The following is a 23,039-nucleotide window of genomic DNA, read 5'->3' as shown; positions in this document are numbered from 1 at the left end:
GGCTGACACCCACGATGAAGCTAAGTAATTTTACAACTCTCTGCAGCTTGCTACAATCCTATGCAATAGCCTCCCTATTCCAGATAGTGAAGTAGTGCTCTCAACCTGTATCTTACCATATACACAATAAACTTGATGACATACTGTATACTTAAGTTACTTGCCTTCAAACTCTTTAAATAATTTGACAGCATACTTGGATGGAATCGATTCTCTTCAGGAACGTAATCATCATATCTGGATCCCAACATAGTTTTCAAAGGTAAAAATTTTCCTGAAAAACAATTATAGAAAACCAAACAAAGTCATTTGGTCTATCAAGTTGACACATTGAATCACATATTTGATCAGAGAGAGGACAGATTATTTTATGGCCATTTCTTTTCTCCTGAAATTTTGTTTATGATTGGAAACCTCAGAATACCAACATTTTAGCTATATCCAACCTACTATTATTTTCTTTTACCAATTGTCAATGACCTTTACTAGTCTCTGATCACACAACCTCTACCAACCAATGCTCTCAATTATTATTCCAACAAAACACACACCATCTTCTAGTCCTGCATCTATTCCTGCTTTTCTCAGATGTTTTAGTAAAAAAGATCAGTTGTATTTGTCACATGTACATTAAAACATCAGTGAAACAACAGGCAAAAATCAAAGGTGGTGACAAATCAGCATATGGAAGGGAGATTGAAAATCTGGCTGAGTGGTGCCATAACAACAACCTTTCACTCAATGTCAGCAAGACCAAAGAGCTGATTGTTGACTCCAGAAGGAAACAGAGGTCCATAAGTCATTCCTCATTGGAGGATCAGAGGTGGAGAAGGTCAGCAACTTTAAATTCCTCAGGTTTATTACTTCAGTAAATGAAATGTTGTCACAAGAAAGCAGCATCCATGATCAGGTAACCCCACCACCCAGGAAACGCTCCCTTCTCACCGCTGCCATCAAGAAGAAAGTACAAGAGCCTCAGCACTCACACCACTAGGATCAGGAACAGTTATTAACCTTTAACCATCAGGCTCTTGAACCAAACAGGGCAACTTCACTCAACTTCACTTGCCCCAGCATTAAAATGTTCCCACAACCTATGGACTCACTTTCAAGGACTTTTCATCTCATGTTCTCAATGCTTATTGCTTATTCATTTATTAATATTTCTTTCTTTTTGTATTTGCACAGTTTGTTGTCTTTTGCGCACTGGTTGAACACCCAAATTGGTGCCGTCTTTAAATGATTCTATTATGGTTATTATTCTAGTATGGATTTATTGAATATGCCCGGATCATCTACTCCACAGGTCTAGTGAACATGTTATAAATGTCATCCGTTCACACAGCACAGAAGCAGGCGCTTTGACCCAATGTGCCATCAATTACCTTTCAATATTTTCATTTTACAGAATTGAGCCAGCTTTTTATGCTTAGTGTTTCAAATAGTTAGCTAAAAAGTTATTTCCACCATCACTCAGCAGAGCATTCCAGATTTCATACACCCCCAATTGGAGAAAGTTCATCCTCAAATCCTTTCTAACTCTCCTATCCCTTACCTTAAAGCCAAAGCTTTCTGGTCAAAGACACTTAAGGGGTAAAGTTAGTCTCAGTATCTAGCCTTATAATTCCCCAGTATCCTTAATCACCATAATCCCCAATCAGATTCACCTTAAACTTCTCTACGTGAACAAAAACAAACCCATTCTATACAATCTGTCCTCATTTCTGGAACACACCAGCCCAAGTAGCATTCTAGTCAATCTCCTCTGCACCCTCTAAAGTGCAGTCAAATCCTTCCAATAGATTGATGACCATAACGAGGCTTTATGGGCACAACTGAGGAATAAGAAAGGTATAACCATGTTAATGGTATTATAGACCATCCAACAGTCCACGGGATTTAGAGGAGCAAATTTACAGAGAGATTGCAGGCTGTTGCAAGAAACACCAGTAGTGATAATTGATCATTTTAACTTTCCACATATTGACTGAGATTCCCATACTGTAAAAGGGCTAGATGGGAAAGAATTTGTCAAATGTGTTCTGGAAAGTTTCCTTAATCAGTATATATAAAGTCCCAACTAGAGAGAATACAATATTAGATTTCCTATCAGGAATGAGACAAGGCAGGTGACAGAAGTTTGCGTAGGGTGACACATTGTATTGAGTGATCCTAATGCCATTAACTTCAAGATAATTATGGAAAAAGATAGGTCTGGTCCACAGGTTAACATTCTGAATTGGAGAAAGGCCAATTTGGATGATATCAGAAAGGACCTGGCAACTGTGGATTGGGATAGGTTGTTCTCTGGCAAAGGTGTACTTGGTAAATTGGAGGCCTTCAAAAGTGAAATTTTGAGAGTACAGAGTTTGTATGTTCCTGCCAGAATAAAAGGCAAGGATTACAGATTATGCAGGGATTCCCAACATTTTTTGTGCCATAGACCACTACCATTAACCAAGGGGTTCGTGGATCCCAGGTTGGGAACCCCCGGATTAATGGAATTTGGTTTTCAAAGTCCTGGTTAAGAAAAAGGAGATGCATAGTAGGAACAGACAGGCAGGAACAAATGAGATACTTGAAGAGTATAAGAAATGCAAGAGAACACTTAAGAAGGAAATCAGGAGGGCTAAATAAAGACACAAGGTTATTCTAGCAGACAATTACAGAGTAGGTGGTGTTTTCTGTCTTGAAGCAAATTAGGGTGGATAAATCACCAGGGTCTGACAAAGTGTTCCCTTGGACCTTGTGAGAGGCTGATGCAGGAATTGCGGGGGGCACTAGCAGAGATATTTAAAACATCGTTAGCCACAGGTGAAGAGCCGGAGGATTAAACAATAGCTAATGTTCGATTGTTTAAGAAACGCTCTAAAAATAAGCCAGGGAATTATTGACAGTGAGCCTTACATCAGTAGTGAGAAAGTTATTGAAAGGTTTTCGAAGGAACCAGGTATATACTTATTTGGATGAAAAGGGACAGATCAGAGATAGTCAATATGACTTTGTGTGTGGCAAGTCATGTCTAATCAATCTTATAGTTGTTCATGAAAGTTACCAGGAAAGTTGAAGAAGGAAAGCAATGAATGTTGTGATAATCCCATGTGGAAGGCTGGTCAAGAAGGTTCAGTTGTTTGGCATTCAAGATGTAGCAGTATATTGGTTTAGGCACTGACTTTGTAGAAGAAGCCAGAGAGTGGTTGTAGATGGTTGCCTCTCTGACTGGAGGCCTGTGACTAGTAGTGCACTGTAGGGATCAGTGCTGGATCCATTGTTTACTATTTGCATGATAATGTGATAATCTGGATCAGTAAATTTGGGGATGACACCAATATTGGGGTGTACTGAATAGTGAGTAAGACCAAAGCTTGTAGCAGGATCTGGAAAATTGAGCTGATAAGTGGCAAATGGAATTTAATGCAGACAAATGTGAGGTGTTGCACTTTGGGTAGAACAATCAGGATAGGTCTCACACAGTGAGCAGTAGGGCACTAAAGAGTACACAATAGGACAGAGGGGTCCGGGAATACAGATCCATAATTCATTGAAAACGGCATCACAGGTAGATAAAGGAAGTTTTTGGCACATTGGCCTTCATAAGTCAATGTATTGAGGACCAGAGTTGGGATGTTACCGGGTATGTTGAAATTGTATAAGAGATTGTTGAGGCTTGATTTGCAGAATTGTGTGCAATTTTGGTTATCTACCAACAGGAAAGATGTAAACAAGGTTGAAAGAGTGCAGAGAACATTTACAAGAACGTTGCCAGGACTTGAGAATCTAAGTTACAGGGTAAGGTTGACTAAGTTATGACTTTATTCCTTAAAATGTAGATGATTAAGGGGAGATATGATCGCGGGGTATAGATAGCGTAAATGCAAGTAGGCTTTTTCCATTGAGGTTGGGTGAAACTACAACTAGAGGTCATGGGCTAAGGGTGAAATGCTTAAGGGGAACATAAGGGGGAACTACTTCACTCAGAGGGTGGCAAGAGTGTGGAACGAGTTGATAACACAAGTGGAGGATGACAGAGCAGATTTCAACATTTAAGAGAAATTCGGATAGGTACATGTTCAAGAAGAAGTTTGGAGGGCTGTGGTCCAGGTGCAGGCTGATGGGACTAGGCACATGAATGGTTCAGCACTGAATTGATGGCTCAAGGCCATCTGTAGTGTTCTACAACTCTATGACAGCAACTACTATTCCAGCTAGAGTCTAACAAAAATTACCTTGCTTACTACAGCCACCTTGCTTTCATATTCTATGTCTTGGCTAATGAAGTATCCTTCATAACCACCTTGTCTGCCTGTCCTTCTGCCGCCACAGATCCTTGGACAAAGGTCTCTCTGTTCCTCAGTACTTCTGGTGGTTTTCCCAAAATACCTGTTATTTCTCTGCTCATCCTATGAGTTCATCAATATTGTTCTATAAAAAAATGACAATCCTTACTCTCAACAGTACCACCAATCCATGTGTATTTTGGGAACTTTCTATGTTCACATCAAGATCATTATTACTGTACATAAAACAGCAAAGGCTTCAACTGTCTAATTGTCCACTAACATTCACAAATCTTCAATCTGATCCATTTTCTTTTCGTCTTGGGTAGTTCCTCTAAATTGAGGATTATTTGATTCTCTACAAATTCTGAACTGGCTGTTGAGGTGAATCCAGGATTGAGACTGTGCTGCAGATGGGGAAGGAAATACTTGAATGGGTAAGGTACATTGGAGGTATTGTACAGCTTCTACCATTAATGTTAGTACTCTGCATGTCCCCACAGATGAGTTGCTTCATGTTCTTTCTCCATTTTGCATTAGGGTCTGTATAGAAATATGCTTTTTCGCATCAGGTCCACACCAATATCAAACACCCATTTATATTAACTCTACACTAAAAACATTTTTACTTCTCATGTTCCCAAAACCTCTCCCTAAAATGCAACAATTTATAGTGTTCAACTAACCTATAATTTACATATTTTGGTTGGTGGGGCTCATCACCAACAACGATGAGATGACCTACAGAGAGGAGGTGGAAGAGCTGAAGACCTGGTGCCAGACAAATAACCTCTTTCTCAATGTCAGCAAGACAAAGGAGATGGTTATCAACTTCAGAACTCGCACTCACACCCCTCATTACATCGGTGGCACAGTAATGGAAACTGCAAACAGTTTCAAACTCCCAGAGTGCACATTTCGTATAACCTCTCATGCTCGTAGAATAGATTCCCACACAATTAAGAAAACTCACCAACACATCTATTTTCTGAGGAGGTTGAAGAAAGCTGGACTACGTACATCAGTATTAACAATCTTCTGTAGATGCACAGTAGAGAGCGTCCTAACATGTTGCATCACTGCATGGTACAGAAACTACACTACTGTGGGCAGGAAGGCTCTACAATAGGTAGTCAAAACTGCCCAAAGCAAAACCAGCATCAGCCTACCTACCATCAAGGTCACAGATACAGAAAGCAGCCAGAAAAGAGCCCAGCAATATCATGAAGTATTTCACCCAACCTGCTCAAGGACTGAGGAGGCAACGTAGCATCCACACCAGGGCCACTTGACTCAAAAACAGTTAATTTCCCAAGCACTAACACTAATCAGCACCTCCACCAACTAACCCACCCACCACCACTACTTTATCATTCCCCTTTCAGAGTCACCTATGTACAGATACTCATGTACTTAGCATCAAATTATGTACATACAATAAGTGTACAAGCTATCTTATATATTTATGTTTATTTTTTATCACTGTATTCTTTATCTTACTGTTTATTTGTGTTGCATTGGATCCGGAATAACAATTATTCCATTCCCCTTTACACTTGTGCACTGGAAATGACATGGGACAGTTCAAATTTTGAAATGGAAGTACCTAAAGGGATGAAACCCACCTGGTCACAAGGGGAACAGGCACAGGACTACAATTAAATTACCGAAACTTGCGAGGCACCAACTCTACTACCAGTGCAAATGTGCCACGCAGTAATCAAAGGGGTAAAATACCCGTTATAGAACAGAAGAATAAAAACACTTAAAACAACATTTGGGGGTTACCAGCTACAAAAGTACGGTTAATAATTCAGAAGGTTTTCTAAGAATGCTAAGAAAATATCAGCAAGACTTACAATGACTTCAAAAGGTGTGAATCTTCAGTATTAGTTAATCACAGAATAAACTAAACCACAAGAGATAAACAACAATAAAGACACTGGCTATCTGGTTCAACACACACATAGTGCTGGGGGAACTCAGCCAGCATCCCTGGAGGAGAATAAACAGTCAACATTTTGGGCCAAGACCAAGGATTGAAAAAGGTGGTGGTAGAAACCAGAATAAGATGGGGAGGAGGGAAAGCAGTATAAACTGGCAGGTGACAGGTAAAATCAAGTGAGGGGGAGGGTGGGTGGAGGAGACGGGGGGTAGGTGAAGTAAGAAACTAGGAGGTTGTAAGAAGCTATCTGGTTGTAGTGAGATCAGGAATAATGGACCCAATTTAAAATGTTTCTGAGGGAATCCAAGGTTACAACAGCCAGCTGTTAATTATAATAAAAGATAAACAGAAAGCCTAGATTAAGACAGACATGAGACTGTGTCCTGAGTCCCCTCCTCTAATTCCATGCTGCCACACAGCTCCAATCTGCTGATCAAATTCACAGATGACACAACATTGATCAGCCTTATTTCTAGTGGTGATGAGACAGCTTACAGAGGAGAGGTTGACACCCTAACACAGTGATGCCAAGATAACAACCTCTCCCTCAATGTCCAAAAAACAGAAGAGCTGATTGTGGATTGCAGGAGGAATGAAGACAGGCTCGGCCCAATCAACATCAATGGGTCTGCAGTCGAGAGAGTGAGTAGTTTCAAATTCCTCGGTATACACATCACCGAAGATCTCACCTGGACTGTACACACTGGCAAAAAAAGCACAACATCTTCTCTTCCACCTCAGGCAACTGAGCTCCCAAATCCTCAAGACCTTCTACAGGGGCACCATTGAGAGCATCCTCACTGGTTGTATCATCAGTAAACACGAAGTATACTGCAGATGTTGTGGTCAAATCAACACATACAAACAAGCTGGATGAACTCAGCAGGTCGGGCAGCATCCGTTGAATGGAGCAGTCAACATTTCGGGCCGAGACCCTTCATCAGGACTGAAGGAGGAGGGGGCAGGGACCCCATAAAGAAGGTGGGGGGAGGGTGGAAAACCAATCAGAGGAAAGATCAAGGGGTGGGGGAGGGGAAGCAGGGAGGGGATAGGCAGGAGAGGTGAAGAAGGAATCTAGGGGGAAAGCACTATGGGTAGTAGAAGAAGGCAGAATCATGAGAGAGGTGATAGGCAGCTAGAAGAGGAGACAGAGTGAAAGTGGGATGGGGGAAGGGAGAGGGAGGGAATTACTGGAAGTTGGAGAATTCAATGTTCATACCAAGGGGCTGGAGACTACCCAGACAGTATATGAGGTGTTGCTCCTCCAACCTGTGTTTGGCCTCATCATGGCAATAGAGGAGGCCATGTATGTACATATCCGAATGGGAATGTGAAGCAGAGTTGAAGTGAGTGGCAACCGGGAGATCCTGTCTGTTATTGCGGACAGAGCGGAGGTGCTCGACGAAGCGGTTCCCCAATCTGCATCAGGTCTCGCCGATGTAGAGGTGGACGCACTGGGAGCACCAGATGCAATAGAAGTGAAGTGTTGCCTCACCTGAGAGGACTGTTTGGGGCCCTGAATGATGGTAAGAGAGGAGGTGTAGGTTGCCACCCACTTCAACTCTGCTTCACATTCCCATTCAGATATGCCCATACATGGCCTCCTCTACTGCCATGATGAGGTCAAACTCAGGTTGGAGGAGCAACACCTCATATACCGTCTGGGTAGACTCCAGCCCCTTGGTATGAACATCGAATTCTTCAACTTCCGATAATTCCCTCCCTCTCCCTTCCCCCATCCCACTTTCACTCTGTCTCCTCTTCTAGCTGCCTATCACCTCTCTCATGATTCTGCCTTCTTCTACTACCCATAGTGCTTTCCCTTAGATTCCTTCTTCACCTCTCCTGCCTATCCCCTCCCTGCTTCCCCTTCCCCACCCCTTGATCTTTCCTCTGATTGGTTTTCCACCCTCCCCCCACCTTCTTTATGGGGACCCTGCCCCCCCCCCCCTTCTTCAGTCCTGACGAAGGGTCTCGGCCCGAAACGTTGACTGCTCCTTTCAACGGATGCTGCCCGACCTGCTGAGTTCGTCCAGCTTGTTTGATTGTGTTGGTTGTATCATTGCCTGGTACGGGAAATGCACCAACCTTGATCACTGGGCACTGTAGTGAGTGGTTCACAACAGCCCAGCGCATCTGTGGACATGAACTTCCCTCCATGGAGGACACTTACAACAGCAGGTGTGGAAAGAAGGCCTGGAAGATCATCAGACTCACCAGTCACCCCAACCATAAACTTTTTCAGCTGCTTCCATTTGGCAAACTGTACCACAGCATCAAAGTCAGGACCAACAGGCTACGGGACAGCTCCTTTCTACAAGCCATTAGACTTATAAATTCACATGTCTGTACATTGCAACAGAGTCGTAATGCAAAGTTGTTTACTCCCTCACATTATGGAATGGATGTAAGATTTAAATAAGTACAAATTCAAATTAAAACCCCAGGGGAGATGTGAGGTTCTTGTTTGAATCATCAGGAGAATTCCCTGTAATATCATGAGAACCTGGAAGCACTGTGAAAAACTGCTGTCAACTCAAAGTAGGAAGCCAGAGTCTAGGACGTGAAACAAAAGGGATATCACAAATTTGAGACCGATAACCTTATGTCTTGACAGGTAGTATATGGCACAGGTTATGAAAGTTTGTTCTTGGTCTCTGAAAATAATCATTTGAATAACACTAAGTATCGCTTTCAACAAATGAAATGTTCCTAATATTTAATAGGTACAACACCCATTCCAGTCAGCAGAGATGTAATGACCCTAACCCATCCTCCCCACAACAAGATTTTAGTAATATCTTCTAATCATTTCCTTTATCCACCTCAACCTCTTCTCATGATGGCCATTGCAGACAATATAGCCTACCCATCTGAGCCCCAATGCTGGAAAAATTACCTGAGAGATGACATTGACACTTATCCTGCCAGCAGATTTGGAGGATTCTGTGGCAAAAATATTGGCTGTACTGATCGTTCAGGAGGTGAGGCAGGTATAAATGGCACCTTAGTAAATCGTGACCTGTTTGCAATCTTGATCTTCATACATGCATTGCTCCACCCTCAGATGGCCGAAAGCTATGCTATAGCACTGAATGCATGACAAATTTCATGTGATGTCTATCTTCATTGAGAAATGGCTGCAGAGAAAAAAACATCCAAATCCTTTCAAGGTCAGAAGCAGTGCAGTACAGGGGCGTTGTAGATATTTTGTGCAAGATCTATTCTCTCATTAAACAAGCTGACAATAAACTGGAGTTCAGCCACCAAACATGCACAAACCCAAACACTGCTTGTGTGTGTATTGTACCTTGACAACTAATATTAGAGAGCAAGTTAAACAGTTTCCTATTTTCCCCATAAATTAGTTTCACTCCAGCAAAAATCTTTTAAGGAGCGGTGCATGAGTATGTCTCCCCAAGATTGAGAAGTGTTGGGACAATGATAATAGTTTTGCTTGATATCAAACTACAATGAGAATGGATCTATTGGGAAACTGTTAATTTCTGAAGGTTGGCAAATGTAAGCAGGATGTTCTTAACTGACAGAATCAAAAGCCCTTTGTCAGGCCAAAAATAAATACCATGTACAACAGTTTGAGCAACTCCTTGCATTTCTTTTGGGAGGTGACACATGATAGTACATCCAGCGTGTCTCTGTAAGGACAGAAGCCACACTACAATTCAGGAAAGCAGAGAGAAGCAGTTGGAACACTTTCCCCAGAGCAAACATCCAAAAACCACAAAGGTTACCACAACTGGATTTATCTCCTTTCTTGCAGATTATCACAATTAAGGGTACCTGAGGTCTACAGTTTTCACCTCTTCTTGGTTACGGAAGATAAGACTGGGTACAAGACAGAAACTAGTCACCGCCATATTTAGAACTGCAGCAGGAGTAAGGTCTACTCCCATGACTTCTGACTTTCAGTTGACATATGGCCTCATTGACTTCTTGTCAGTTTGAAGTGCTGCTGAAGTTAGTTTGCTATAAGGAAACATCAAGAGACATTGCTGTGAAGTTTGAAAAATATTTAACTATCCTTTCTGAACTCTTCTGGTCTTGGCTAGTATGGAACTTCGGAGGGATAGAATGGATATTCTTGACAGCACTGAAGAAATCAAACATCAGAATCATCAGCAACTTGTACAATTTCCTATGTTTTTCCCACCCATTCTTTCTTCTTCAAGTCACAATTTTTCACTGTCTTCAAGAGATGTTTGTTTTCCCAAAGGCAGGGATTGTATTTCCTGGTTATTCTCAAAGTAATCTTGGCATTTTCTAGTAGTTAAGCAGCAATTTTCCCCTCACAGGTGCTGATCATTGTGGACCTCAAGGCAGTTAAGAAATTCCTATTATCTAAAGGTTAACAGTAACAACATGAGGTATGGTCTGTGAAGAACTATCTATCATGGAACCTTGCAGAAAAATCTGTAATTCGTGGAGCAGCTCTTAAGCGACTGGAAAACCTTCACCGTAGATACAGCAAATAGCTGCACAAAGAATAATTCTGAGAATATGACATCAGGCTTACTCATGTTGTTTAGCTTGCATAGTGTCGAGTGCTGTAGCTTTATCATTTGGCAACTCTCTTTTAGGAATGGAAGGCACTGTTCCAGTGTGCTCGTCTGCATTCCTCATCGAACTGTCATTGGCTTGATGGCAATGAATTAGAGCAGAGGCATCAAACTCAATTGCACATGGGGCCAAAACTCAAAGCACACTTTAGGTCACGGGCCGAACAGGATAAACATTTATTGAACACCCTAAAACTAAACATTTTTTGAACATAAATATGAATAAAAACAGACAGGAATATTATTCCAGAAAAAATAAACTAAAACTTTAAATAACTTAAATATTTTGCTCTCCATAAAAATATCTCCTGTCAGTATTATACAAGTTAGAAATATGAGCATGCTGCAAAAAAACCCTGAAAATATAAATAAAATTTGTGCTTTTCAGCAAAAGTTAAAACAACAACAAATCAAAACACTCAATTTTCTTTGCTCTTATGCCGTTTTGTCAGAGCTGGATGCTTGGCATCTTTTCTTGGCAATAAGTTCGTTTAGGTTTGGTGTAAGGTTCTGTGTTGTGGAGATTCTCAGGATGGATTGCAGGTGTTCATCAGTGAGACGACTCCTGTGTGATGTTTTGTTAATCTTCATCACTGAGAAAAGCTTCTCACACAGATATGTGCTACCAAACATGCACAAGGTTCAAGCCGCATGTAGACGGAGCTGAGGCATTGCTTCAGGAATGGAGCGAATAAACTGTACGGGCCCTGCAGTGTCGTACCTTGCCTTTAGTGTCCCATTACACTGCAGCTTTGACTTCAGAGTAGCGTTGTATACAGCAACAGACGCTTGACGCGGGAATGTTCCCGGATAGCCTATCGGCAGCTGTTGCGCTGCATTATGGGATCTGTAGTTAGTGTGTTATCAGCGCTTCATATCGCCGGGCCATTAATAATTAAAATAATAGATCTATCTAAAATGATCTCGCGGGCCGGATATAATTGTACGCCGGGCCGGATATGGCCCGCGGGCCTTGTGTTTGACACCTATGAATTAGAGTAACAGAAGCTGCCAAACATTGTTATTGATTGTGACTGAATGCAATTCTTCCTCTGCTAATGGCCCACGGTGCCTCATTGATGCCCAGATCTGTTCTGTGACAATTTCTTTAACACTAATGTACTACACATGAAAAAGGTATCCTTCATATTAAAAAGGAGCATCTCTCATAAACTGTGGTCACACTTAATGTCAACATAAACAAATGCATAATCAACAAGTAACAGCTAAGGGTGTTTTCAGACCAAGTCTGACAGTTATGTCCTTCAGGACTCAGTCATTGCCAGTACTGATGAACCACTCTTGGTGAAGGGATTAAAGTCCCATCAAAAACTTACTGTGGTTTGCTACTCCCAGTATTTCTTCCAAATGCTGTTCAATAGATTCATCACCCAAGGGAGGACACTAGGTGGCAATCAGGAAATTTCCTTGTTTATGTATTACCCGCTGCCAGACAACTTGGAATGGGTGTGTGTGAGACCAAGGGCCACAACTACCCACCTAAGTACCATTTAACAACCACACCTTGTCTACCTTTCTTCACGCAATGGGAAATATCCTGGAATTATGATAATGAGGTCTGGCACATCAGCTATACAAGGTATAATTCTGTTCATTTAATCACAGAACATTATAGCACAGCACAGGTCCTTAAGTGTGCCAACCTCTTAACCTGCTCCAAGATCAATCAAACCTTGAAGATTGAAGAAGAATATTTGCAATCTTTGCATTACTGACCTTGGCTTTTCGACTATACCACCTCACCTCTAGAGATACGATAGATACTTTACTGATCCCAAATAAATTACAGTGTCACAGTAGCATTACAAGTGCACAGATGTACTAAGGAATAAGGAAGAAATAATCCCATTTCAACCCTCATTGAAGACTGCATAGATTCCAGGAGGAGTTGGAAATGGCAAGGTGGATTACTAGAAGGATCAGGTCAACCCATGTCTACATTTGGACCAATTACTGCTAAACTTATCCTGGCTTCTTTCATCTTCATTCATATATTAAAATGAGATCATAAGATTGTGAACCTATGGAATTTTCCACTGCAGAAAGCAGTAGATACTGAATCATTAAGTACATCCAAGATTGAGATTTTTCAACTACAGGCAGCCAATGATTGTGAACATACAAAATAATAAACAGGAATAAGAATGAGAGTTAGGGCCACTCAAGCATGATCTTTTAATAACCTGACCCCTCCACCACCTTCTACCTGATTTCTATTAATGACTTTCAGTTTCCCTATAGTCTAACCTCTCTTGCAAAATTCAGTATCCATAACCCTCTGGGGACAGAATCTCAAAGATTGACATTTATCAGAAGGAATATCTCCTCATCTCCTCATCTCAGGCAGTGGCCAACCCCTTCTTCCTCATTATCACGAGCATCATCCTTAGACATTCTGTTGCATCAATAATTTTTAACATTTCAATGAAACTACCTCTCATTTTTCTTAAACTCCAGAGACCATTCTGCTCAACCTTGCCTTACAGGTCAAATCAGTCAAGCAAGAGATCAATATTTTGAACTTACTCTTAAAATGCCAATTCAAGTAAATAAAGAGACTGAAATTGTATGAAATACTTCCTTATCCTTGCAGTTCATTTCCTTGGCAACTAAACAGAAGTCCCACTCTGGAAGGGACAAATATTAACTTTTATATTCAACCCATTGCCAATGCTCTGCTGCTAAAAGCATGTCTGTTCATGTCCAATCTTTTAAATAAATTCCAATTTTCTACATTTACTCCATACTACGTAATTCTCTACAATATAGTAAAATCTCCAATAATCCATCATCCAATTATTCGGAAATCCTGATGATTTGGCGTCTGGCTAATTCTAGGCTTGGATGTGAGCTGGGTCTCTAGATTTTAAGCAGGGTGAAACAGCAGAGGTAGGGATGCAGAATGAACCAATAGCCAGACTTAGGGTGCAGAACAATTGAAATCAAAGAATGGGTAGCTTTGCAACCAGAATCTAAAATTTAAGTCCTGCTCCTTTAAACTCAACAAAGTCACTGGAAATTTTATTGTGCTATCATGTAACATGTTAAAATATGAACGAAAAATATATTTAAGATATTATCTGGAGTAACAACCAGTAGAACAACATGCAAATCTCATAAAGTACCAGATTATCAGATCATTACAATATCTACCAATCTCCATTTTAGATAAACACACTGAGTGAGCCTCTGAAATTCAGGTGGATAGAGTTAAAGAGTGACTACCCAGGTAAGAAGAAATTTCTTCTCACCTGAGTCTTGTAAGAGTGACACTTCTTTTTCTGAGATTATAACTGCTAGTTCTAACATGCTAGCCAGAGAAAACATCATACCTGAAGCCATCCTGTCAACTTCCATCATAATTTTACATGTATCAATGAGATCAACATTCACTTATTTAGAAGAAAACACTGGTTTGTTCTGATTAATCACTCCCAATTACAATTCAAGTCAAGTCAAGTCAAGTCAAGTCACTTTTTATTCGAAACAACTTTTTTCAGGACCATGGTGCTACATAAAATAATACAAAAACTACACTGAACTATGTAAAAACAACACAGAAAGAACTACACTAGACTACAGCCCTATCCAGGACTGCATAAAGTGCACAAAACAGTGCAGGCAATACAATAAATAATAAACAAGACAATAGGGCAGTAAGCTGGTGTCAGTCCAGGCTCTGGGTATTGAGGAGTCTGATGGCTTGCAGGAAGAAACTGTTACATAGTCTGGTCGTGAGAGCCCGAATGCTTTGGTGCCTTTTCCCAGATGGCAGGAGGGAGAAGAGTTTGTATGAGGGGTGCATGGGGTCCTTCATAATGCTGTTTGCTTTGCAGATGCAGCGTGTAGTGTAAATGTCTGTAATGGCGGGAAGAGAGAGTCTGATGATCTTCTCAGCTGACCTCACTATCCGCTGCAGGGTCTCGCGATCCGAGATGGTGCAATTTCCGAACCAGGCAGTGATGCAGCTGCTCAGAATGCTCTCAATACAATCGCTGTGGACGTGATGAGGATGGGGGGGGGGGGGGGGTGGTGGAAGATGTACTTTCCTCAGCCTTTGCAGAAAGTAGAGACACTGCTGAGCTTTCTTTGCTATGGAGCTGGTGTTGAGGGACCAAGCCCCATCTCAGGAATTAATCTGACAAACACTCACTGCACTCCATTCACATTTAGCCAGGGAGACAAGGCCAGTGCATTTTCTCAAACATTCTCATTGAGGGCTGTACTGTTGATGCAGTGAGATTTTTTATTGCAAGAGAACTTGAGTACAAGTATAATGACCAGCATATACTTTGCCTTCCTCATGACCTAGTGTATCTGCACATTAACTTTCAGTGACCAGCCAACCAGGGACCAATGAATTAATTTCCAGCTCTCACCATGTTAAAAAATCCCATTTTTAAATTTTATGATCAAATTCTCAAACCCTGACCCTAACCATAATCTCATGTTCCAACTGCTATGCTCTCACCCACTTACTTACAGGGAACTACCATTTGACCTACGGCCCATGCCAGCCCCTAGCAAAACAATCCATCAGTCCCATTCCCATTAGTTCCCCACAATTAATTCTCTATCCCTATCAATTAGTTTTTAATTCCTTCATTATTTACACCAACAGGCAATTTACAATAGCTAGTTAATCTACAAACATATCTTTTGAAGGGAATCAAATCAATCTAGCACAGACTCTGAAATCACAAGAATGTGCAAACTCTGACACGAGCTTCCAAAGTCAAGATCAAACTTGGATGTGTGGATGTTTATTAGCAGCACTGTAGTGCCCTTAATCAATCTATATTATCAGAAACCTTTCCATATTCCCTGTACAGCTCAAATTGAAACAAGAAAATGCTATAAGGACTACAAGATAATTAACTACTTCCTTTTTCATTGCACAATTCTAATAAAGTCCATTCTGTGGTTGATTACTCATCAAAAATGCTGTGAAATTACCCTCCATACTATTGCTGCTAATTTGGTTTACCCAGTCTGTGTCAAGTACATACATCTCACATTTTCCTGAATGATGCTTTGTTCAACATTACTACTTTTTGTCTGCGAGTAAACAGTGAATTCACACCAGTACTATCCATCCCTTGCTATTTCTTAGCTTTGCCCAAATTGATTCTACTTAGTTTTCCAAGTTGAGATTCTTTCTCCCATCTTTTATTATAAGGGTTATTTGCTCTCCTTTACATAAGTATTTAATTCCCAAACTTGGTTACTTGAAACAATGGCTCTATAACAGCTTTTGGATGGAACCAACTTTAACAGGTAAATTGGTTTATTATTGTCAATGTCCCAAGGTACAGTGAAAACACGTCTTGTATGCCATTCATACAGATCATTTCATCACAAAGGTGCATTTAGGTAGTAGATGGTAAAGTAATAACAGTGCAGAATAAAGTGTTACAGTTAGAGAAGTGCAACGCAGTTTAACAAGGTCACAATGAGTAAACTATGTCAAAAGTCCATCTCAAGACCATTTAATGGTCTTACAACAGTTGTCCTTCTATGTACTTTCGCCCTTTTATATCTTCAGCCCGATGGGTGGGGGGTGGGGGGGAGTAGACAGAGTTTTTGATAATGTTGAGGCAGTGAGAAGTGTAGATGGAGTACATGGAGGGGAGAGACTGGTTTCTGTGATATATCCAAAACTCTGTACAGTTTCTTGCGGTCACAAGCAGAGCATGAAACACATGGATAGGATGCTTTGTACTGTGCATCAATAAAAGTTGGTGAGGGTTAAAAGGGACAAATCTCTTTAGTCTAAGGAAGTAGGAGATGCTGGGCTTTCTTGATCATGTTGTCAAGCTGGTTAGACCAGTATAGGCTGTTGTGATGTCCAATCCTAGGAACCTGAAGCTCCCAACTTTCTCAACCTCAGCACTGTTGATGTAGACAGGAGCACGTGCACTGCCCCTTTCCTGAAGTCTATGACCAGATCTTTCGTTTTGCTGACACGATCAGAGTTTGTTGTCATGACACCATGACAGCAGGCTCTCTTTCTCCTTTCTATACTCTGACTCATTTGAAACATCACCTGCAAATTTCTCAAATCTGCCCATGTTGCTGTGAGTGTACAGCATGTAGAGTAGAGGCTGAAGATGCAGCTTCATGGGGCACCAGTGTTGATAACCATTGTGAAGGTGTTGCTGTCTATCCTTACTAATTGCAGGAAGTCAGGAGTCTGCACGGCAGGAAGTCAAGGATCTAATTGCAAAGGGAGGTGTTGAGTCCCTGGTCTAGCACTTTAGAGATGAGTTTACTTGGAATTACAGTAGTGAAGCCAGAGCTGTAGTCAATAAGCAATAGTCCAATATAGGTGTCTTTACTGTCCAGATGGTTCACAGATGAGTGTAAGGGTAAGGAAGAGGCACCTTCACTTCCTGTTTTGACAGGTGAATTGCAGTGGGTCAAGGCTGTCTTGGCAGTTGGAGTTAATGCGTTCCATATCCAGACTTTTATTTGGGCCATTAATTTGCCTTTCTTGTCTCTAATGCTTCATACACTCAACTGAGATGCCTTCAACTTTACCCTTTTTCCCATTTTCTTCCCAATCCATTCTATTTTAAGATATCTTATTTTTATATTTCTTCTCAACACTCTCATTATCCATTTTGCTGTGCCCTGCAATATTGCCTTGTCCTTTCTCTAATTTCTATTTAAAGTCCAAGTGTCTAGGTCACCAGCTAACAGAACCACAGTCATAAATCAGCACTTCAACAGTCTGGTGAATGGTATCATGGTAATGTGATTGTTGTTTTCTGTATTACTTAATGTGACAACACTTCCCTCTCCAATTCAACTGGTTTGGTAAATTTCTTCAAGTCTTTATGGACCCCAGGACTGACAGGAATATATGAATCACACAATATAGTAAAAAAACTGATCATCTTCATTTTACCTGGCATCCACTCATGCTTACAGTTCTCTGCTGAAGCAACACAACTATCTGACCCCAAAAATTTCAAGCACTAGAAGGCGTCACAAATTGTTTGATACTCATGTGTTGATAAACTACGGTTAAATAAATGCATAAATATTCTGTTATCGATCTCCCTTAAAATAAATCGATTAAAATGACGTTTAATTACTGTGCAAGACAATAATGTATGGGCATCTTACTAACAGCGAAGAGGAGAGAAATGATACACCAGTTCCACTCAGAATTAGGATCACTTCCGCAATATTTAAAAACTTTCCGCCTTTGATAGCTTCCCAATAAAGTTTCCTATTGATGCTAAACTACCAGGGTAATTTCGATTTCGCTTTATTAGGGACCGAGGAGACAGCCACAAGTTTTGCATCTCAAGAAATCCACAAGTGTACGCATCGCAACTGCGTGGATTACTCGGAAGTGCAAGCATGGAAACTTTTCGTTCCTGAAACTCACCTGCAACGGGTTGCCCTCTCCTCGGGCAGTGCAGCCACCGGGGTGGCACTGCACTGTTGTACATGTTGATGTTGCACACCTATACTAATAATACACCGACTCCAAAAGATCTTCAGTCTTCAGGAACTGGCCCGCACCGCAAGAACAAAATGTTTACTTGTGACCGGCGGCCCTCAGCCACCAGTGATGCAAGGAACTGGTTTGCCTCTCTCCTGACATCAGACCCGAGGCCCAGGCTTTGCGGCCTCCACCCGGCCACTTCCCGGCTCTCGCAGTTACACTTTTTATTTTCTTAAATATCAACCAGCTGAAGAAAGGTATAAGAATTCGAGTTGGCAACTCGGGCGGATCCGTGCGAGCGCGGAAAAGCCGCTTTTCAGCAGATCAGAGTCACCGCGGGGACCTGGCAACCTCTCCGGCGGCCTGCAGCCAGGGATCGCGCACGCCCCGACATTGCGCATGCATCACGTGTGCTCGCCGCCAATGCGCGCTCCCGCCAGCCGCTGGCCTGAGGCAGCGTTCCCGTGACAGAGAGTCCTGATCCTGAAGTCTCAACTGTCTGTGAGAAACTGTTCCTTCTCAAACAGAAGAAAGAAATAAACGCACAATGCAACTATAGTTCAAAAATACAGGTAAAGTAGGCCAAAGAACGTTGGCGCTTGCGGTTTGCATTTTTACATCAATGCTATTTTCATTCACAAATTTCTGGATATGAAGGGATACAATGTGGTTAGGCAATCTCTATAGAAAACGGTGTATATCCAGTGATATTTTCTTCATATTTCAATTATATTGAACACCCAACCTGATCCAAACCCACAGACGTGTGATATGATTTTAAAGTTGTAATATACAACCATGTATTGACTGTAACATATGAAATGTTGGCTGCACACAAAAACTGTGTTAAAGTTTCTGTGAAATATACTATTTAACGCTGTAAAAAGATGCTGATGCTGGCAATAAGATTGGAGAAGCCCAAACGGTTCTGTTGCATTTGAGGACTATTTCAAACCAGATCGCTGGCTTCCCAGAAGTACTGTCCCAAAGATACTTATTTCCTTTGAATGCCCTATGTGCTCCCATCCAATGAAAGAAACCTCTTCAGAAAGTATGTTGAAGGCTTGTACTAGCCAGGTGTCATAAGGGTGGTGCTGGGTCCAATGTTGTTGGTCCTCTACAGTAACAATTTCATTGAGAATATAGTTAGTAAGTTTGCAGACAATGACAAAATTGGTAGTGTAGTAAACAGTGAAGATGTTATTTAAGATTATAACAGGATCTAGATCAACTGGGAAATTGGGCCAAGGAATGGTAGACTGAATTTAACTTGGACAATTGTGAAGTTTTTCATCTTTAGTTAAATCAGGGCATGACTTACAGAGTAAACAGCAGGCCCTGGGAAAGTATTGCAGAGACCTAAGGGTACAAGTACGTAGTTCTGTGAAAGTTGTGACACAAGTAGATCCATGCTCAAGAGGGCACTTGGCATGCTTGTCATCATTAGTTAGGGCATTGAATGTAAGAGTTGAGATCAATGTTCCCTCTAATTTCTAATGATCAATATGCGCCAAAATATTGTGCTGTGCAATTTTTTCCCAACGACAATGTGTGCACATTGAATTTTATATATAGAGGTATTCATTTTAACAGCTCACAAAACATTGTCATTAACAACTTTTGATCTCAACTGGATTTGATCGTTTTGATTCACATTCATCTACACTAGCAGCCCTATAGCAGGTAATGAAGGATTTTCTTGCTGAAGCTTTTGCACATCCATTTATGATTTGCTTGCTAAATGATGCTTTAAAAAATCAAGTTTCCAAATATCACTCCACTTCTTCCCACTTCCCAGTTGCAAATTCTCCAGCAACTTTTGCATCGTGACAATACATGCAGGTAACACCAATTTCTGTATTATACAACAGTTCCTATATTTCTTGTAGCTGCACGATCCTGACCTCATGAGTTTTCAGTGTAGCAGTTTCTACTGTTTCATTAAGCCATTCCACTTTAAATGAACTAGCAGTTATTTTGTGCTACATGCCTTTTACTTCTTAGGAATTCGACATAGTGAATAATTTCTTCAATAAAAACAGTATAAATAAGCCAGTTCTAAAATCTGCAGACAAATCATTGCAAGCTTCACATTATCAACACCCTCCACATCAGAAGCCAAAAAAGGAAATGTGAATATACCTAACATGCCAATGAGGTAGAGGGTTACAACCTTTTGTGCACAGTTTAAATTCCTTTGTGTGCTAGTAGCAAAAGACGAGTGCACATGCACACCATTCAGATGTCATGTTACAACTGCACAAGATGTTCATGAGACCACACCTGGAGTATTGTGTGCAGTTCTGGCTGCCTAATGGTAGGAATAATGGGGAACATTTGATGGCTCTGGGTCTGTGCTCGCTGGAATTCAAAAGGACGAGTGGGGATCTCTTTGAAACCTTTCGAATGTTGAAAGGCATAGACAGAGTAAATGTGGAAAGGATGACTCACATGGTGGGAGAGTCTAGGACATGAGGGCATAGCCTCAGGATAGAGGGGTGTCCATTTAAAATAGAGATGCGGAGAAATTTTTTTAGCCAAAGGGTTGTGAATTTGTGGAATTTGTTGCCACATGCAGCTGTGGAGGTCAGGTCATTGGGTGCACAGGCAGAGATTGATAGATTCTTGATTGCACAAGGCATCAAAGGTCACAGGGAGAAGGCCATGAACTGGGGGTGAGGATGAGATAGAAAAAAAGGATCAGCCATGATTGAATGGTGGAGCAAACTCGATAGGCCAGATGGCCTCATTCTCTTCCTGTGTCTTATGGTCTTATAATGCCATTAAGCTAGTTACCAGACTGGAGGGATTGTGATATCAGCGGAGACTGGTTAGGCTGGGTCTTTGTTTCTTCCTGTTTCTTTGAATAGTCACCGTCTTTTCCCCAGCTTAAGGAAGTCTAAATTTAGAGAGCGTAGATTTAAGGTGAGAGGAGTGAGATTTGAAAGGCACCTGGGACAACCTTTCCACACAGAGGGTGTTGTGTTGAAATGAGTTACCAGAGCAAGTGGTAGGTGCATATACAATTGCATTTAAAAGACGTTTACATAGACCAAACACTGTCAATCTGAGTTGGTATGGACTCGTTGGACTGAAGGGTCATTTTCATTGCTGTATAACAATGAATCTAGGGAAATGGGACTGACTCGTAGGCAACTTGGTCAACATGGAAAGGCTAGGCTGTAGGGTCTGTTTTCATGCTATATAACTCTCTAACTCTATATTGCTCATGGATTCCCAGAGTTTGTCAGTTGGGTTAAAGTAAAGCCGGATCTGAATTGGGTGACTGACACCGAAGATTCCAAACAGAATAATAACATCTGGTTTCTCAGTAACATAAGGAAAACCAAAGGTTTATGAACACATAAAAAAGCATTCTGTATCTGCATTATCTCTCTCTAGAATATAAGACATTTGCAAAGCAAATATAAAAATATTAGTTTCATTCACAAAATTCAATTAGTAACCTAAACAAAAATTGCCAAAGCTGGAAATCAGTAACACAACAGATTGAATGGAATAGGCATTGCCTGTAACTACATCATGGACAGTCCCAAAAGGAGGAGGGTTGAGCATGGGGCTTAGTGACCCCATCCTGTAAAAATCCAGTTCCACTAAAATGCCAACAACAGCTCCAAACCCTCATCCCTCATCACCAAGAAGATGGGCTATACCCGGGAGATGATATGAAAGACTGGCCCAGGACAGACGACTCTGGCAAGATACTGTTGGTGGCCTATGCCCCGGTAGAAGGGTTTAAATAAGTAAGGCAATGCCTGTGGAGAGAAAAATAAATTATCTCAAATATAAATTTACCACTAAACTGATGGATAAGGTAGTGAAAAGGTATTTATTATGTTTGCCTTCATAAGCTGAGGCTTTGGGAATAAGAGTTGGGAGGTCATGTTGCAGTTATACAGACGATTGGCTAGACTGCACTTGAGTATTTTTTGTGTATGGTTCTGATCAACACTCTGCAGAAGGATGGGGTACAAAAGAGTGAATAAGAGATTCACCAGAATATTGCCTGGAATGGAGGGCTGTAGGTAAAAGGATACATTGGATAGTCTGGGTTTATTTTGTTTGACTTTAAAATGTTTATAAAATAATGAGAGGTTAGATGGGATCATTTTCTATGGGCAGGGAACTCTAGAATTTAGAGGGCACTGGATTAGGGTGAGAGCGGAGACATTTAAAGCAGATCTGAGAGTTAGGTGTTTCTCAAGAGAGTGCAGAATACCTAGAGTGAATTATCAGAGGAGGTTGTAGAGGGAGGTGCAATTATAATTGGGGTGGGGCTTGGTAACGTAGTCATTAGCACGATGCAACCTGGGTTCATTTCCAAAGTCTTGCCGAAGGGTTTCAGCCCAAAACGTCGACTGTGGGACTTCCGGTAAGATGGCGATTGCTTAGCTGCTCCGAACCTTTGTTCCGTTACGGTCGCTATCTTTGCACTAAATGTCTCCATTTTTTAAACCTTAATTAGGAACTTTTTCGGTATCTCTTACTTGCCTGTGAACACATCTAACTTACAATGTCTAGCAAGAGTTCTAAATCCGGGAGAAAGGAAGCTACGGCTCTCTCAGACGAGACCCTGGCTGCGCTCGGACAGCTCTGAGACGAAATTTTAAAGGAATTCAAAACCGCTTTCAAACAGTTGGAAGACAAACTGGATCGGATCAACGATAAAGTGGACAAACATGCTGAACACTTATCTCGCATCGATTCGACTTCTGAAGATTTAGAAAGTCGTGTTCGAT

The 23,039-nt window shown here is 41.2% G+C and overlaps 1 protein-coding gene across 1 annotated transcript in view; it reads right to left on the bottom strand.

Moving 5' to 3' along the window:
- rngtt (RNA guanylyltransferase and 5'-phosphatase) overlaps positions 1-18,670 on the bottom strand; it is a 335,310-nt gene extending 316,640 nt beyond the window's left edge. The window contains exons 1-2 of the mRNA XM_073056388.1: positions 18,220-18,670; positions 165-274 (exon numbers count right to left, since the gene is read on the bottom strand). Of these exons, the coding sequence (XP_072912489.1) occupies positions 165-274; positions 18,220-18,283 (174 nt within the window). The 5' untranslated portion in view covers positions 18,284-18,670. The remainder of the gene's footprint in view (positions 1-164; positions 275-18,219) is intronic.
- Positions 18,671-23,039: the final 4,369 nt, after the last annotated feature.

The sequence above is a fragment of the Hemitrygon akajei genome, chromosome 9 (assembly GCF_048418815.1).
Source record: "Hemitrygon akajei chromosome 9, sHemAka1.3, whole genome shotgun sequence".
NCBI lineage: Eukaryota > Metazoa > Chordata > Chondrichthyes > Myliobatiformes > Dasyatidae > Hemitrygon > Hemitrygon akajei.
Note: the sequence above shows the minus strand (reverse complement) of the source record. Positions and strands in the feature narration are given on the sequence as shown.